The following is a 20034-nucleotide window of genomic DNA, read 5'->3' on the forward strand; positions in this document are numbered from 1 at the left end:
GATGGAGCAGTTAGCATTGTGATGGAGTAGTTAGCATTGTGATGGAGCAGTTAGCATTGTGATGGAGTAGTTAGCATTGTGATGGAGCAGTTAGCATCGTGATGAAGCAGTTAGCATTGTGATGGAGCAGTTAGCCTTGTGATGGAGCAGTTAGCATCGCAATAGAGCAGTTAGCATTGTGATGGAGCAGTTAGCATCGCGATAGAGCAGTTAGCATCGCAATGGAGCACTTAGCATCGCAATGGCGCAGTTAGCATCGTGATGGAGCAGTTAGCATTGTGATGGAGCAGTTAGCCTTGTGATGGAGCAGTTAGCATTGTGATGGAGCAGTTAGCATTGTGATGGAGCAGTTAGCCTTGTGATGGAGCAGTTAGCATTGTGATGGAGCAGTTAGCCTTGTGATGGAGCAGTTAGCCTTGTGATGGAGCAGTTAGCATTGTGATGGAGCAGTTAGCCTTGTGATGGAGCAGTTAGCATTGTGATGGAGCAGTTAGCATTGTGATGGAGCAGTTAGCATTGTGTCAGCTAAACTCTCAAGCATAAACAGTTTTTTCTCTCCGCTCTCATGACTCATTATTAATTGACGTTTTTAATCAGGTATTTAAAACATTTAGCAAGACTTTTCCATTATGCTAAAATGTATTTTAATATTCTGTACAGCTCCCACCGGGTTTAATGAGAGCTCCAGGCCGCTGCCAAATCGAATAACACTTAGTTTTTACTTGTCATTTCTGTTTCTGTTCATTATCCCCCAATTGTATTTTTTGAGAAATTTAGATTTATTTATTTTAACAGTTTTCTTTACTAAATATCAATATTTTAAGGACAGTTAATACATTTAAAGGAGAGCACGAAAGAAGAGGAGAAAGAATACATATTTAATATAAAGATAGAAAAGCTGTGGGGGGTTTATCTATGACCCACCCAAACGCATACAAACATCCACAAACAGATTATGGCCCAAGATTGAAGGAACATGCAGATAATCGAGGCGGTGGGATTAATGAGAAGATCAGCGGAGTGAGGGGCCGCGGGTCGGGGTGGGATTACAGCTCCCGGCCCGACGGTAACAAACACAACGACGTTAACACACACAACTCCCAGCAGACAGCGAATGAGCAAAACAAAGCTGCCTTAAGAGGATTGGAGGGCTCGGCCATTGTGACTAAAACTATGTCTCGGATTGTCTCGCGTTCAGAGAATTAGGATGACATTGCCAAAATGGAAATACAGGCGTGGATGTTTTTGCTGCATGTTTTCTGTAATCATTCTCACACACACACACACACACACAATATGAGTCTCGATGAGCGGAGTCAAAGCTTAGCGCCTCCGAAAAACAACAAAAGTATTGTTCTATTACATTCATTATTTATGACTTGTAAATTTAAAGTTAGGGAGGAAAAAAACTCTTTCATATTATTTATTAATAAAAGAAATGTAGAAGTGTATTTATCATTCATACAAACTGCTAATGTTCATCAGTACAGGAGAACATGTCTGTTCGTCGACTTCATCATCAGTCTCCCGCTGCTTTGTTCTGTTTTTGTGTCTTTTTTTGTGTCTTCTATGCAAGTTGCGGCTACTGTGGCAAACTCATTTCCCTTTGGGGATGAATAAAGTATACATAAATATCTGTCTAAATCTTGCTAAGTTAAAAAGGAAAAGAAGAAACTTTTAATGTCTTAACCAAGTCTAAAAAAATAAATCTTCTGCGTCCAACATGCTGCTGTGTCAGGATGTAAGCAGTGCAGTAACACACAGGCTCTGATGGGCAAGTTATGTGAAAAATGTAAGCATTGATTAAAAAAGCAAACGCATAACTTAACTAATTACCAAACAGCAAAAGTAATTGGTGACATTTGTTCCGTGGGGCTTCTTGTCCTCACTCGGCTCATGCTCCATCAAAGGTTTCGTCAATAACATCAGAGACTCTTCATCTCACCTGCAGCACTGAACACGCGGAGAGAGAGCGAGACATTTACTGTCTGGCAGCCGCGATGCCGTCAGCAAAGGGCACCGCGCTTCCTCCAACTCTGCCCTAAAGAGTATCGCTGACTAATGGAGGGTACAGAGCAGTCTGTAGCATTATGTAGCATGCAGGAGTCTGTAACAAGCAGCAGTCTGTAGCATGCAGCGCTAAAGCCAGCAGCAGTCTGTAGTATGCAGCAGTCTGTAGCAAGCAGTCTGTAGCATGCAGTAGTCTGTAGCATGCAACAGTCTGAAGCAAGCAGTCTGTAGCATGCAGCATTATGTAGCATGCAGTCTGTAGCATGCAGCAGTCTGAAGCAAGCTGTCTGTAGCATGCAGCAGTCTGTAGCAAGCTGTCTGTAGCAAGCAGTCTGTAGCATGCAACAGTCTGTAGCATGCAGCAGTCTGTAGCATGCAACAGTCTGTAGCATGCAGCATTATGTAGCATGCAGTCTGTAGCATGCAACAGTCTGTAGCATGCATTGGTCTGTAGCATGCAGCACTAAAGCCAGCGCTGACAAGCACACAAATCATCACTGGGATTAATAACTGTGATGTAATCCAAATTTCCAAATTGTACTCATTTCCACCGAGTCACTATACCCCGTAATTAAATCTAAATTAAACTATTATTAAATTAATAAATATAATAGTTTGAAGAAATAGGTTTGAATTCATGTTTACAAATGATCTTCCAGGTCAGGAAACATCAAATCAGCATTTTGTTTGCAGGGAGACAAAAGGTGTAAATGAGTAGGCGTTGCAGAGAGCAGTGCTTTGTCACAGAGCGCTGCGGTACAGGAATATGAAATATGTTCAGTTCGTGGCTCAACATTTAGCAGATTTTCGACAATGTGGACGCGACTTCCCCGAGCGAGACGCCGCAATAACAAACGGATCAAGCGAGAGCTCAAGAACAGTAGTTTGTTTCTCTGTCGGGTCCAACAACGAGCCTCCAGGGGCGAGAAGCAGCACAAAGAGTGCACGGACGTGGAGCAGCGATCAACCGCTGCATACGAAATCTAACTTAAAATATGGAAGTTGGTTAATAACTCTCAACAACACAAATGAAGCATCAGAGCTCTTGACTTTGTTTTTCAAGCTGCTGCAACACAAAGTCGGCGCGTTCCAAACTTTAAGAAATGTGAAGACGATCAGGACCGAAAGAAACGTAGCAAAGACGATCCTTATTGGACGTTAAAATGACGAGAATAGAACATTTATAGTTGAGGAACACTTTAGAGAGACACTTCAATATGGCATTGTACAACACGCACACACACACACACACACACACACACACACACACACTGTGAGCATACGGAGACAGCATTCCTGCGTGTCTATATCTGCACATGCTTTAGCAAGCACACCTCTCGTGAGGTTTCACAGGCTGGAACTCGTGAATATCCGGAGGAGCAGCTCCAGTGTGAACCACATGGACCAATCAGAAGCTCAGCAGAGGGAGCGCTCTGGAGAAATATCTTGGTTCTCCGAGTCGAGGGCTCGTTCGTGAAGTCAGGATTTAATTTGTATATTTGGTAATTGGTGAGGATTGAATGGGGTGAGGTGTTGGTTTGCTGAGATAATGCAAGCCTTTCTCATCAGATTCATGCATTGCTACTACCTGGAGGAGGAGGATGGGGGTATCCTGAGAATCAGATAAGAGAAAATGATTTGTGTCGATCCTTGAGCATAATATCCTCTAAAGAAAAGAAAAAAACATCTTTTGCTGATTATTTCTGGGTTCATTCCGCTCCTCTGTGGCGACTTGTTCTCCTCTTGCAGGTGATTGCAGACGGCTGGTCGGACATTTCATTTGTTGAGGAGTCAATTGTTCATCGGTATAAAGCGCAACCAAGTTTTTCATTCACTTATAATATATATATATATATATATATATATATATATATATATATATATATATATATATATATATATATATATATATATATATAACGTATTCGTGGCTTCCAGTCGCTCCTCATGGTCCACTCAGTCCTTTTCAATATTCTAATGTTTGGCTTCATAAAGAGGCTGCAGGCGTCGTAATGTAACCTAACAAACACCTTCCGGCATAAATCAACCAAATCCTTGAACTATATTTAGTCTTTAGACGCTGAATGTGTGGAGGAAAAATAAATAGCTGTGCACACGATTGAATAATCAGTGCTCTCGACATAATAAATTGTCCGGGCAAAGTGCTAATCCGTGTTCTTGATTCAATATCGTTGCGTCCTGAGACCTCCACGCCAGAGGAAGCCTCACAGCCTTCCTTAATGGAAAACACACAGGAGCTGCAGAGGTTAACTAGTGTCAGCGTCACGGGTGAGGCTGACGACCCAAATGCAGACCAGCTCGTAATGAAGTGCAAAGGTTTACTTCCAGAGGACGATGGGGTGACGCTGTGGGGCAGCGGGGCGGAACGAAGCAGGGCAGGCCGAGCGGGGTGGGAGGCAGGAAGCCGCTGGCGACGATCCACACAGGAAGACAAGGTGAGCACGAGGAAATGAAACTCTGAACCAACACAAGCTACCACAAAGGTCACAGCAACAATCTGGCCGTGAGTGGATTGAAAGCCGGGGGAGTTGAACTGATGAGTTGATGAGTAGATGAGTAGATGGACGGCAGTTTGGTCCACTCGACAGGTGGAGGAGACAGACAGAGGACAGTAGAGGGAGAAACAGGAGGCCGTGACCTTCCAGCTTTTCCTGTTGTTGCGTCGGGTTCACTGAGAGTTCGTCCTCTCGTGTTGAATTCACTTGCATGAAGGTTTTCTAGGCTTCCAACCACTCAAAGCGCTTCAACGCTACTTGTCAACATTCACTCACTGGTGGGAGGGGCTAAGGGGCCCATCAGGACGAGCTAACCATTCATACGCCACAGGAACATATTGAGGTGAAGTGTCTTGGCAAGGATACATCAGCATGAACCAGCGGAGGCGGGGATCGAACCGCTGATCTTTTGATTGAAGCGTAGGCCAGTTCCCTTCTCACGAATGTCTGATGTCTCAGGGAACCTTGAAGGGAATCTATTCAAACTCGGCACAAACATCCTGAACACAAGGATGAACTGATGAGCGTCGCCGTGACCTCACAATGTTTCTGTCCAGAACTGGAAAACAAGATCAGATTTTGGATAGACCTGCATGTAGATTCCCTAACCTCCTGCTCAGAGGTCGGTCCATGGCGCAGTTGTCTGTGTGTTTATGTCCTTGGATGTGTTTGCATAGAATGCATTCATATCTTTACAGATTAGGCAGCGGGAACATATTCACTTGTTCATAATCATGAGCTGTCCCGTCATCGTGTACGACGTTCTGTACTTCAGAGTCGCTGTAACAGAGAAACCGTGTTCATCCACTTGAATCCTTTGGGATGGCGCCGCCGTCTTCTGGATGATCTCCTTCATATCTGTCAAAACATTTCTATTTAATTGTACGTAAAAAGTCCAAACTCTGTTTCCGCTGGATTTTTTCCCCCCCAAAAAAGTTTTGTTCTCCTTCCAAGTGTTGCTAGCTAAATGAAACGTCTGAAAGAGTTTACTGTTTGGCTTCATTGTGTGCATGGATGCACATGCAGGATGCAGGATGCAGGATGCAGGATGCAGGATGCAGGATGCAGGATGCAGCTCCTTCTACTCATTACATTAAATAGTCAATGCAGCAGCAGACGGTAAGAGTCAGCGCACATGTCAATGCATCACATGTAACACCTCTCCGAGGTAAGACGCGGTATTTAAAATAATAAAGCAAACATATTTATTGCAGCTCAGTGCTCATTATTTACCATATTGACAGACTATATTTATACGACCGTATTGCTGTAAACTGTGAGGCGAGTGACCCCTGTGGTTGTTTTGACTCCAACATATAAACAACAATAACACTTATATTGTAACTTTTTTCTAAATGCACATTGACCATTTACGTTCCAGGCTTCTTAATAGTCAGCAGCACTAACGGTACCGTCTGGACAGAGATGCTAATGTTCTGCATTATCAGCTTCCCTCTCAGTGTGTGTGTGTTCTTGCTTCCTACGCTCGTTCAGGAAACAACTGGATGCAACGTGTGCACGTTTGACATTTCAGACATTTTCCCTTTTTTTTTGTGTTTGGCTTTTGTTCTCATGCAAATATCTAGCTTCAGCTTGTTCTGTATATTTTACTTCTCAGATCAAATACCGTGTACGGAGAGAGAGAAAACAATGTATTTTCATGTTTTTTGAATGGGGGAGATAAATGGGTCACATGTACGAACGAGATCAGATGGCAGCGCTGGAAAGGTCTTTGAACGAGTGGGGGAGGACTGAAGCAAAGAGCCATAATGAGAAGAGGTTATTCAGAAACACAAGGATGGCTTCTTGTAAAAGAGAGCAGAGGTGAAAAACAATTAAGTACTTGGATGTGTGGAAATACATAGAGGAGAGTTTCCCAGTGATGTAGCGGTCCTCCCTGTGGTATCGCCACTAATGAGAACATCTGCATGAGTGAAACAGATGGAGAGAGAGAGAGAGAGAGAGAGAGAGAGAGAGAGAGAGAGAGAGAGAGAGAGAGAGAGAGAGAGAGAGAGAGAGAGAGAGATGCTGAAGGGGAAGGCTGTCTGAGAGGAGAAAGCAACTAGACTGAGGGCGACTGAGTGCAGGGAAATAAATTGTTGAAAGAACAGAAGAGAATAAGTGGTTCAGAAAGGGGGCGGGGCTTCTCACATTTTTTGTTTTTTTTTAACCAAATAACCGATTTTTCCAGAAAAAAACGGATTCATGGCATTCACTAATTCCTGTAATTTTGTCTCTGGGTCTCCTCCTCCTCCTCCTCCTCCTCCTCTTCCTCTTCCTCCTCTTCTCCCCAAGGTGCCAATGCCCGGCTCAGTACGAAGGGCCCGAGTGCCAGCAGAACAAGCACAGTTTCCATGGCAACGGCTATGCCTGGTTTCCTCCCATGATGCCTTGTTTCGAGAGCCACGTGTCGCTGGAGTTCATCACGGACGTGGCCGACGGGCTGCTGCTGTACAGCGGACCGCTGGCCCAGCTGCAGGCCTGGGACCACGAGGACTTCATGGCAATAGGTAGGAGGCTGCTCGCGCTTCATCACACGTATGTTGTTATTATTATTATTATCATTATTATTATTATTATTATTATTATTATTATTATTATATATCGTGACGTGTTGTCACACGTCTCAGCACAACACTCTGCACGTAACTGAGACGAGACAAAGAAGACTTTCTTACGTTTTATTCATGAAGTGCACCTGCAGCTCTTTTCACACAGAACATGCTAATACATCAGACATCTTTGTAGTCTTTTAGCATCATCCCACACACTGCTTTAGCTTTGAGGAGCTGTGATAGCAATATGCTAATACGTCAGACATCTTTGTAGTCTTTTAGCATCATCTCACACACTGCTTTAGCTTTGAGGAGCTACGATAGCAACATGCTAATACATCAGACATCTTTGTAGTCTTTTAGCATCATCCCACACACTGCTCTAGCTTTGAGGAGCTACGATAGCAACATGCTAATACATCAGACATCTTTGTAGTCTTTTAGCATCATCTCAGACTGCACTGCTTTAGCTTTGAGGAGCTACGATATCAACATGCTAATACATCAGACATCTTTGTAGTCTTTTAGCATCATCCCACACACTGCTCTAGCTTTGAGGAGCTACGATAGCAACATGCTAATACATCAGACATCTTTGTAGTCTTTTAGCATCATCTCACACACTGCTTTAGCTTTGAGGAGCTACGATAGCAACATGCTAATACATCAGACATCTTTGTAGTCTTTTAGCATCATCTCACACACTGCTTTAGCTTTGAGGAGCTACGATAGCAACATGCTAATACATCAGACATCTTTGTAGTCTTTTAGCATCATCCCACACACTGCTCTAGCTTTGAGGAGCTACGATAGCAACATGCTAATACATCAGACATCTTTGTAGTCTTTTAGCATCATCTCAGACTGCACTGCTTTAGCTTTGAGGAGCTACGATATCAACATGCTAATACATCAGACATCTTTGTAGTCTTTTAGCATCATCCCACACACTGCTCTAGCTTTGAGGAGCTACGATAGCAACATGCTAATACATCAGACATCTTTGTAGTCTTTTAGCATCATCTCACACACTGCTTTAGCTTTGAGGAGCTACGATAGCAACATGCTAATACATCAGACATCTTTGTAGTCTTATAGCATCATCCCACACACTGCTTTAGCTTTGAGGAGCTGCGATAGCAACATGCTCATACATCAGACATCTTTGTAGTCTTTTAGCATCATCTCAGACTGCACTGCAGACTTGATAGAATAATGTGAATTCATGCTGTTTTGTAACATAAAAGAAATAATGAAAAACTGATTTGCCCTTGATTTACAAAGTGGAGTCCACGGCCGGTATTATGGGATAAGATTAAAAACATGAATGGTAAATAGAGGAAAGAGGAGGTGTCGTCATCTCTGCTGTGGAGCTCTACTCAGAATACAAACTACCTGCAGCGGGGATTCTCAAATCAGTCTTATGTGGAGAATTTATTTGATTAGAAAAATTCATAACCACATGTGACAGTGAGCCGTGACCGTGAACAATACCTGTTGCAACTGAGAGCATCAAACTAGTTAGACAGCAAGCAAAGAAGTGTGAAGCTACTGAATAAATGTTTTGAATAGTTAGGTTTCAGCGGAGGATACCTGGGTCAGAAGGTGAGCTCGATGAAATGCTTCTACTGATGGATAGGAGGTCTACATGATGTAAAAGTAATGAATACATGGCTGAAATGGTTAACTTGTACTTATAGATACTCATAACTTCTATTGGTAGTGGTGCGATGCAAACTTCACCAAAGCAACACATTGAAAGTATTTAACAATATTCACTTTTTTTTAATAAAAGTGTTAATTAAACTCCAAATCAAATGAACACATTGGGTTCTTTCAGGCTGGTTGATCGAGGCCGCCTGAATGTACATTTAGCTTCTGGGTTATATTTTTACTTAACTTCTCCTCCGTCAGAAGGTAAAGAGCAGCGGCTCACAGACGAGTGTTGTGTAAACGTTTTGTCCCGTCGGCCGCGGCGCTAACTGTCACTGCAGCAAGTCTGTTAACTCACAGAGAGCCTTTTTCCTCTTCCATAAAACTCTTTATTGAATAAAATGATGTACAATGAAGAGAACAAAAAGCGACACGGTGCAGGGGAAATAGAGGAACAATAACCAGATTGCTATTCGGTCATCAAACGGCAGAAACAGGAATTTACAATTGAAAGGAACAAAGTGGAAACATTCTCTCTAATGTACCTCTTCCACTTAGCCTGAAGACTGAGGACTGTTTGGAGACCAAGAAGGAAATCCATTTCTGGTTAGATTCCCTGTATGAATTAACTCTCCCGGCCTGAAGCCACTCTTACACAACAGCACACACTCACAATCTGTAATTATTGTGTTATTAAACCTGACACGCCATACATTTTGCTGTGTACCACTTTGAGTGCCATTGAATTGATTTCACACATAAAAAAGGGAAAGCGCTGCAGTGCACAGTGCTCCACACACACTCTGCTATGCTCTATAATATATACTGGATGTGTGTAAACTGAGCGGCCGGCGTGCGTCTCTGGCTCTTCTGGGATTTCTTTTGTTGCTTTGGCAATATTGTTGAAGTTTGAAGACAATAAAGCTTATTGAATTGAGGGCGGCGGGCGGGAATTCCAGACAAACTGAAACAGAGAACAAAGTGTCGTGTACATGTTGGTATATTTACTGTTTTAATCTGGGAGACTAAACGCCTCCTTGTCTCTCTTCCCTCACACTGGTCCTCACTCTCGGGAGAGACGCGGTTGTTCCATCGCTGCCAAAGGAATATGTGTAGGTGGTGAGGTCGACCTGAAGAGCTGGACATGTGTGTGTGTGTGTGTGTGTGTGTGAGCCGGTTTCAGTGTATATCTCCTGCGTTATTCCGTTGGCTTTGGGTTGGAGTGATAGTCTGTAAACCACAGCGTGTGCCATCAGATCCTGAAGAGTTTTAATGTGTTTGTGGGGCTGATTTGTCACTGTGCAGACCATAATTAGAGTCAGGCTGCACATATTTAGAACTCTAATTAACTTGTTTCAAGGTTCACCTACTGCATGTGAAAAAACAAGCCCGCGCTGGAGCTTTATATAAGCACATTTACATAAACATGAGTGTGTATAAAACTCTGTCAATGCACCAAACAGTGCTGTAATGAAATGATTTGTCGAGAGCCCTTTCCGATATTTGCAGATGGAAACTGCTGAGGCGGGATTATCTGCAACAGTAATCTCAGTGCGGAGCATCTCTAAGCCCAATGAGGACTCGCGGTCAGCGTCAGAGTTAGCAGTTCCTGAGGTTCAAGCATTTTTAAAGGATGGTGCAGACTGCACATCCGCTCGCTCCGGATGGCTCCGCCCCTTCATAGGCCACGCCCCCAACATGCGAGCAGCAATAAGCGGAGCTAAGCTATTGGCTCATTCTGACTGCCGCAGTATGAACACCGCACTAGATTATGTTCATATTGTTATCGTTCACAAGCTTTCAGAATAGCATATGCAATTTTTTAGGCGAGGAAATGAGTTCCCAATAATAGAAAACACGCTTCAGTTCATGTTAAACTACCAGACGTTACGCTCTACGATGCAGACGGTGCAATCGTTCCACTAAAACCTCGTTCTAATGAAGAAGAACAATCGTTCATGAAACAAACAAACAACCACCTCTTGAAGAAGTAATTAGAACTATTTAATGGTTCTAGCCAGAGTAAGGCATCTTATTGAGTGTTGTTTAGTATAATCTACCAACACAACACAGGAAAGGATTTATCGGCTTGGACGCCTGATACACAAAGCTATCTGATATGCAAATACTATTTAAAAACATATTCACCCACTGCACTCCAGGATGAACCCTATCATATTGGATATGAACTACTCTGAATGATTTCTAATAAAAAAGTATAATATTGGCATCATATATTGCAATAGCCCTCTCAAACTACAGACTATACCTTTCTAATCATACAAAGTGCAGATATGAGTCTTCAAAGAAAATGTCATATCAGAGAGAGAGAGAGAAGGGAAGTATTGAGTATGCTGTTCACTGTAAGTTCAAGTGAGACACGTATGAAAATATAACACAATAATGTTCTTTAGAGGGCAGATTCAGGCCAAACGTCAAATAACTAATCAGCCTGTTTGATTAGCCGACAGGAGCCTCTGACATCAGCGTGATGCTGAACAGATACCATCACATGAAAGCTGGAAGGTGCAGAGGAAGCAAAGCTCCACGTTGACGGAGCGCCTCTGTTCCTCTTGTGTTTGTCTCGGTGACACAGAGTTGGTTTCCTCACCAGATTCTGAACCCGTCTTCTCTGCGACGACAACAACAACAGTGGCTTTTTGATTAAATGTGATCAGTGGGGCACAAGGGAACAGGAGGAAAAAGCTTTTCAACCTCAACCCAAGAACACAGCTTCAAGCGTCCACAGAGCTCAAAGAGCCGTATTGTGTCGACGCATAATTACAAGGGCGATCAAATCATAATCAACCGTCACAAGAAGTGTGCGAAACGAATGCCAAAGGTCTCTCGTCCCGATGCGATGGCTTACAAGTACAAAGTAGAATGTGACCGGGAGGACACGCTGCACCTGTGGCACGACTTGAAGTGGAAAGACTATTTTGGATAAAAGGAGACAGATCAGACGTATTGTACGACTGATGAACCGCTTTTTAATCATGAACGCCAAGAGGCGCACGAGAAGCCACTGATATCGCTCCAGAACCTTCTTTTTAACCATATTCCTGTGTGTGTGTGTGTGAGAGAGACATTGTTCACCTTGTTATTAAGCCTTTGCTCAGAGATGCTGCTCATTGAGCCTGATCACATTTCCCACCGCTTCACAACGCGCGTTTCCACCCGCAGATTGTCAGCTTCTTATTGAGACGCGGGTTTGCTTTTCCAAAGCCGCCCACTCATCCGCCCTTCATCCTGCCGCAGGGCAGCTGTACCGAGCCAACCCTGCTGCGTGGACCAAAGAGGTGTAACACACACACACACACATTCACATACACACGCATACCGTGGGAACATAGCCGTGTACTACATCCAATCTGTGGCTGCTGGGGAAAGAAGGGATTACATGGTTATAACACTGTGTGTGTGTGTGTGTGTGTGTGTGTGTGTGTGTCTCTAAACTGACCTCAGGTGTTCTAGGTAACACCAGATTATTGGATGTTACCTTCAATCTTTTTACTTTCTCCAGCATGTGAATATTGTTTATTAATCCCCTCGTGGGCTTGTTCGCCCTGTACGATGACACACTGTCCTCCTGAGTCATGCTTAAAGGTGAACTTAGCCGCACCGCTTCATGACAATCTCCCCCGAGCTGCATCTTATAAAATCCAGGAAACCTCAATTTCCAGAGGGAAAGAAGAAAAGAAGATGGCGTCGCAGTGCAACCCTGGCATGCAGAGACTATTATCTCTCAGCTGCTAACCCCCAAAGTCCTTTTCCCCGCGTCTGGAACGTGGAGGACAATCTCTTCAGTCCTTCGCAGTTGATGAAAAAGCAACTCCTTCCTGTCATTCCTGTAAATAATTGAGACCTCCTCCAACCAACCGGCCACCTCTCGTCCCCCTCCTCTCCTCTGAGGCCGGCTCCCTCAACAGGCTTCTTCTGACTTGACCTCCATGCTGCCTCTGAAGCCGTCAATCACTCCATTCTCCCCAGTTTCCACTGGTTTGCCCCCTTACCCCTTCACCCTGGAACTCTCCTCCCTAAAGTACCTTTGAGTCCCTTTTTTAAGCGATGTTACACATTTCCATGCATGGAACAAAACCAAACCCCCAGCACAAAAAAGCATCAGTTCAAAGAACAATCCTGCGTTTCATTGATCGGTACTTCAGAGATGCATTATTCATGAGGTTAGAGGGATGGATTGTAAGCTTCACGTGATCATAAAGTGCACGCTATGACACAAACTAACTGAGACACTCTTGTGTGCAAATCCTTCTGATAATTCTGAGACTTTTCAGAACCTGTGTCGACCTTTTTTTACCAATAGGTTGTTCTGATTTCTACATGCGGAGTTTGCTGTGAAATAATATCACATAATGCAACTATGCATAAGCAACGCATACAGCTTTACTTTCCTGGTCACTGTCATTAGTTTGGATGGAAACTGTCAACTACTCTTAGTTTAGAACAGCTGGTTGGCATTCGCAGGTTTGCATCCACCTCACCGCGTACAGTGATGCTGAATACATGAACAGCTGTCACTCTGTAACTACATTTTCTTTATTTAATGTCTCAATAAAAACCTGGTTGCAGCCCCCCCCCCCCCTCACTCCCTGTTATTAACATGTGGCTTGTGTCCAGCTGCTGTGAAGAGAAGATTTAGTTGAGGACAATCTAATATAAATCACTTTCTCTGCGTTTATTTATGGCCTAAAAGTTCCCAGTCGACGCTTCCTCACGCTTCCATTTTGACATTACATTTTTCACGTGTGTGACACTGTCCTCGCTGCCTGACAGGCATTTACTTTGACATTGTCACTACCACCTGTCACCAGCTCCTCAGGGGATGTTTCCCACTGGCGATCTGATCTGTGTGTGTACTTACAGCAGGTATTTATAGTCGGTTGAAGGATTGCCACCTTCCAGTCATGTCACATTCATCATTGTTTACCGCAATTAAATACGACTTTCACAAAATCTTTCCGTATGGTAATTACAAGTAGAACATATGGATGTGCTCTGGGGCTCATGCTGAGAGTACGGCCTTCCCAATGCATGAAAGCAGACGATAAGTAACACATGAGATGTGTGATAGTTAGTTGAGGTGCTGGTCTTTGTGTTTTGATACCGACAGACAGGCGAGCTGTTCCCCCGATTACAGTTATTATGCTAAACTACACGGATCCATCATATTTAAGGTATGGACAGAGCGGTTTCCATCTTCTATCACACAAACCATGTTACAAATATGCATCATTAAAACAACCTATGTTGCGTCTTAATGGGGTCGTCCACAATTCTTCATTAAAAAAACTATATTACATTCTTTTTTCTCCTATTTTACATATTTTTACTGCATATAGTATAGAAGAGATGGTTATCATGCACTGTAACACTCATGTAAATGACTTTCTAATTAACTAAATATATATTTAATAGAAAAGAGTATTGCATCAGTTCTTTTTGCAGGTTGTCAGATATAAGGCAGCACATGCAAGCGGCTCACTCAGCGTCATGACCTCCACACTTTGACCTGAGCTGCGTTCGTGACATCGATTGTCTCTGTAATGATTTGTGTCCAGCAAGATCTACGCTAAATGACAGACATGGCCGCTGGCGTTGTACCTGCTATGAGGTGCCTGTTCGAACACACACAGTAGTAACCTTTCTCTCTCACACACACACACACACACACACATGCAGAGACCAGCAGCCAGAGGCCAGTGCTTGTCCAATCAATGGACAAATTAACAAGACAAGTTTAATTTGTGTTATCACAACATCCCTGCAGATTGGAAAAGGGTCTGGAAGGAATGTGTGTGTTTGTGTGTGTGTGTGTGTGTGTGTGTGTGTGTGTGTGTGTGTGCGTGCGTGCATGTGTTTGTCTTTTTTTTTCCTGAACCAAAAAGAACATTTTCAGCTCTTTATACGGTGTGAAATAAATGGAAGAAGAAGAGATCTCGCGAGCAACAGATTCACTTCGGCATTACCTCCAATTTCCACACAGCAGTTGTGTAGCGGTAGCCTCCAGCTTAGCGCTGCAGCGGCTCTTCTAATGGGAAGTGCTGCTGGATGCAGAGATCCAATATGCGTCGGCTCCGGGGCCGGCCAGCGAGCCGACAGATCGTTTATTCAAGAAGCTCTCCGCTCTGCACTTGCTTGCATCGCCTGCTGATTTGTACACAGGATGACTTCAGTGGGCATTAGAGTGTATGTGACTGCTGGTGCGTGTGAAGGAGAGGAGGGGGGTGTGAGGGGGAGTGAGGGGGAGTGGGGGGGGGCTGTGTGATTTGTAATGCTGTTCATGCAGTCCATATGCTCTTGGTTTGGCTCCTGTGTGTCTTCAGGCAGTCAGAAGGACATTTTCCACATTTATTAAGAGCCCCAACTCTGTGGGAGTTCAGGCTCTCTCTCTCTCCCTCTCTCTCTCTCTCTCTCTCTCTCTCTCTCTCTCTCTCTCTCTCTCTCTCTCTCTCTCTCTCTCTCTCTCTCTCTCTCTCTCCCCTGTCTCAGAGTGGGAGGTAATGAATTACGTATGAGCAGCAGGAAGAAGCAGCCCGGTCGTGTGGATGTGCCCTTTAAGAGCAAAGTCTTGTCCTAACCCGAGTCCACCCCGAGCATTTAAAGGTGCGCTGCCCTATGAAGACGTCCTGCCGGCCTGCTGCTCCCCCGGCTCGGCTCTCCAGCCAGCGAGCCCCCGTTTGTTCTGTCTGCATGTCTCTGTGAAGCTCTTTCACTCAGTTCACTTCCTGTTGACTTCACCCAAGCTGCACGGCAGAAGTTCAGCAGTTACTACGCGAGACAGAGCGACACGGGGACGATGGCCTGCGTGCTTTTGTTACGCTGCTATCGTTCTAATTTACAGTCCAACAAATCTCTGGAAACCAAAGCACCGTTTTAACTCTAAAGCACGTGTGCTCTGTGTGGCGTCTTGTCTGAGCAGCATGGTCTGGATGGGTTTTACCGCATCAACCTTCACGTTAGAAAAGCACATGCATGTTAGTGAGGATACAAAGGACCGAATGGACCAAACTATTTCCTGGTGGTGGTCGGTCACGTCTGGATGATGTCAGTCTCAGGCCCGATGCGGATCCAACAGTTTGTTTGTTTCTTAGTGAGTTTCTCTCTCCCTCTTGCTGTTGAGAGAATAGTTCTTTGGCACGGAGGCATGTTCATTGTGGTTTTAGTCTTTTTTTCTCTCACAGGGTTCTTTACACGTGTTCAGCCGTGTGCTAACGTGCTCACTGTGTGCTAACATGCCCACTGTGTGCTAACGTGCTCACTGTGTGCTAACATGCCCACTGTGTGCTAACGTGCTCACTGTGTGCTAACGTGCTCACTGTGTGCTAACGTGCTCACTGTGTGCTAACGTGCTCACTGTGTGCTAACGTGCTCACTGTGTGCTATCGTGCTCACTGTGTGCTAACGTGCTCACTGTGTGCTAACATGCCCACTGTGTGCTAACGTGCTCACTGTGTGCTAACGTGCTCACTGTGTGCTATCGTGCTCACTGTGTGCTAACATGCCCACTGTGTGCTAACGTGCTCACTGTGTGCTAACGTGCTCACTGTGTGCTAACGTGCTCACTGTGTGCTAACGTGCTCACTGTGTGCTATCGTGCTCACTGTGTGCTAACGTGCTCACTGTGTGCTAACATGCCCACTGTGTGCTAACGTGCTCACTGTGTGCTATCGTGCTCACTGTGTGCTATCGTGCTCACTGTGTGCTAACGTGCTCACTGTGTGCTAACATGCCCACTGTGTGCTAACGTGCTCACTGTGTGCTAACGTGCTCACTGTGTGCTAACGTGCTCACTGTGTGCTAACGTGCTCACTGTGTGCTATCGTGCTCACTGTGTGCTAACATGCCCACTGTGTGCTAACATGCTCACTGTGTGCTAACGTGCTCACTGTGTGCTATCGTGCTCACTGTGTGCTAACATGCCCACTGTGTGCTAACATGCTCACTGTGTGCTATCGTGCTCACTGTGTGCTATCGTGCTCACTGTGTGCTAACATGCCCACTGTGTGCTAACATGCCCACTGTGTGCTAACATGCCCACTGTGTGCTAACGTGCTCACTGTGTGCTAACGTGCTCACAGTGTTTGGTGACTCTGTTTATTTGATTTAAACTAACATGAATGATCGCTCTTGCTTTCACTACCAACATCTCATGGTTTCTGCATAAAATAAACACAGCCCTCGGTAAAAAACAAATAAATGTGTCTGTTTCTGTTCGTGTCAGAAATGTACAATAATTTGGGTTTACAACATTCTTAGTTGCAAACAAAATTAATCCATTTAAACTCACACTTTAGCTGCAATCTTGTTTAGCTTATAATATAAATACAAGTGAATAAATGAAAGAAAAGACTTGCTTGTTCTGCTTTGATGAGGTTAGAGGACTGCAACACACGCAGACTCTCCTCCTTTGCTTTCCCCATCTGCTTCTTATTTTTCCTCTTTGATCCGTCATCATGTTCTTCTCCACTCATCACCTTCTGTTTCTCCCTTTTGCCTTGTCTGCATTGTTCATCTCTCATCTATTTACCTCACAGTCCATCATCCCACTTGTCATCTGCCGTCTTGTAACTTGGCCTTCATCCCAGCTTTGTGCTCGATCACACTCGCTCCTCATCTCTCCTCTGCTGGTCTCCACTCTTTTCTCTCCTCTCCCCTCCTCTTTTTTCCATTTCCCTGTGTTGCTTCCCCCTTTACTTCTAACTGCTTCACTTCGTCCCTCCTCTCCCCTGAGACTTCTGAAGTCGCTCTTCGTCTCTTGGGGGAAAATGTCACTTCAATCACGACAAGAAGGCTCCAGAGCGGCTCCAGAGCATCGGCTGGTCAATCTGCCTTTTCACTGGTTCGAGGTGCCTGAATGTGTGCTTACACTTTTCTGCACACGCCTCCACTTGGCACATGTGTGTCCGCCGCGCATTTACACATTTACATTTTGCGAGCACATCTGTGGAAAGGGATTATTTTGTCCGGTTTATGAAGGTGTCCTCCGAGTGCGCTGCCAGTTCCAACATGTCTGGCAGCAGCAGCGCGGGTGTAAAGAGCGGGTTGGGGGTGATAACATTGGCATGCATTGAAGTTCAAGGCGGAGGGAAATTCCCCCGAGGGCGGGGATGGGACAGCCTGTAGAATGGAAATTGAAAGATTGAGAAGTGTGAGATAAGGAAGAAAGAAAAAAACCCGGCAAGGGGGCTCGCAGACGGGACGATAAATGAGACGAGGGAGTGAATGAGGTTCCTGAGATGGAGAGGGGGGGAGGAGGGGGGCTAAAGATGACGAAGTATAAGTTAAACAAAGGAGGGAGTCCTTGGATTGAACTGATATATTGAATTTACTTTGTTCGCTTTTGGTCAATTGTCTGGCCCCGGCCAATATATTAAAATTAATTGGAGCGTTCCTGAAGTGCAGCAGCAACTCATCTTGCAGCCGGAGCGGCTGAATCAACTGGCAGGTAATTGAAGGAAAGTTGAGAAGAAAGGAAGAGGTAACAACACAGCTGCACTAACTACGGCTTGAAAAACTACATTGCTTTGGTTTTTTATTTGACTTCTATGAGCGGCAGCGTAATGAAGAACGGACCCTCGTCTCAACGGCACGGCCAGCCTTGACAAGGCAATTAGAGAGGAGCAGCATCCCGGCTCTCAGCAGCACCGCGTTCCAGCTCAAGGGGAAGATTCAGGGCATGAAACTATTTAAAAAGGTGTTGGTTTCATTATTGCTTGCAAACACTGTGTCGTTGTAACATTGTGTATCCTCGCCTTGTCCGCGGGTGAAACAGAACGACCAGCCTTCGCTAAACGTGTAAAAATAAAGAAAATAATTGCACAATCGTTTATTACAAGCAGTGTGGCTGCCTCCGCAGGGTGGAGCTTCATCTACGCGGCAAAACCCCAGTTATGATCAGCTTGTCTCGCGTATCAACCCGCAGGCCGCCTGCCAGTCCTGTGATGCATCCCTAAGAGGAGCTGCGGCCATTTTGATGTGAGGATAACCTGATAATGGAAAAGCTGGACATCTTTTCCTGTGACTTCTCCTCCATCCCGGGCTCGTCTCCTTCGCCGGCTCTCGTCCTGGTTGTCGTCCCTGTTGGGAGATGTGGAATCGATGGATAGCACTTTCCTACTTGCATATTGCAAGTGAGGATGGAAGAGAGGCCGGTGCAGAAGCACAACGGTGCAAACAAAAGAAATCTTTACGACTGCTCGTGTGCAGGGAACGTAACTCAATAGCAAGAGCTCTCAGTCGGCTCATAGAATCTGGAGTTACAATGTGTAACTGATGTTTTAAACAGATGAACCCCCGTCCCCCTGTGTTGAAACGCTCATGTTGTGTGTAAGTGAGTCCTGTGAGGGGTCAGACTGAATAAATAGCATTTAGGGAGGTTTCTCAGCTGTTCAACATAATAACGGGTCATTTTTGACGAGGCGTCCCAATACACACATGATGGAAAGCAAAATGTCAGTCCAACGCTTTTTGTGAATTTTTCAGAAGGCAGCACAATGTAAAAATGTCAGTTGTGGTGCTAAAAGTTAATGAAAGAGTGAAGCGCGGCAGGAGGTGAAAAAGAGAGAGACAGGAGATGAAAGAGCGCTGATGGACGGGCTGACATCGCCGGAGAGGCAGCGGGAGGGATGACGAAAGCTGCGCTGAAGTCAGACTCACACAGGAGTGAAGAGCCGTAAGAAGCGAGTGTGATTCCTGTCAGCTTCTTTCGACTTCCAGCTTCTCCCGACGCCGGCATCAAGACGAGTGTCATCGTGGGGAAGTTGGAGGAGCGCAGGAGTTTTACCCGGGTGTTAATTTGACTCCAGCGTGCTGTAACCGCTTCGGTTTGTGAGACGGGGAGTTCAGTCCTCACATTGAAGCGTCATACCAACGCTTCAGGAACCAAACCCCTAATCCACACCGTGTGTGTGTGGGCGTGTCGCTTCAGGGTGACTACGGGGAAATTAAGAACGAGGAGATATTGGACATGAACTGTGACAGCTTATTATTTATTGAATACAGCCAAAAGAGACTTCCCGGAGCTCTGACGTGAGCCTCATTTTAGAACGATATAAATGCTAATTACTTAAATACAACATATTTCTGTGTCGCAGTTGAAGCTTTTTTTTCCACATCTCTTGAATTGAATGGTAACATCGTGCTTTTTGACTGTTTTTATTAAAAGGTGATCAGTCTCTCTAACTCGGTAAATGATGTGCAGCTGTGGCAGATGGACATGAACAAAGAATCCATCATTTACAATTAGTTTTATCTTTTTGACTTGATGAAATAGACCCAGA

At 44.8% G+C, this 20034-nt stretch overlaps 1 protein-coding gene across 1 annotated transcript in view; it reads left to right on the forward strand.

Moving 5' to 3' along the window:
• Nucleotides 1-20034, forward strand: part of si:ch211-186j3.6 (neural-cadherin) — a 250418-nt gene that overhangs the window by 172913 nt on the left and 57471 nt on the right. The window contains exon 27 of the mRNA XM_068575994.1: nt 6822-7036. Coding sequence (XP_068432095.1) covers nt 6822-7036 — 215 coding nt within the window. The remainder of the gene's footprint in view (nt 1-6821; nt 7037-20034) is intronic.

The sequence above is a fragment of the Clinocottus analis genome, unplaced genomic scaffold (genome assembly GCF_023055335.1).
Source record: "Clinocottus analis isolate CAN_PGR_092001 unplaced genomic scaffold, fCliAna1.0.p SCAF_1, whole genome shotgun sequence".
Lineage (NCBI taxonomy): Eukaryota > Metazoa > Chordata > Actinopteri > Perciformes > Cottidae > Clinocottus > Clinocottus analis.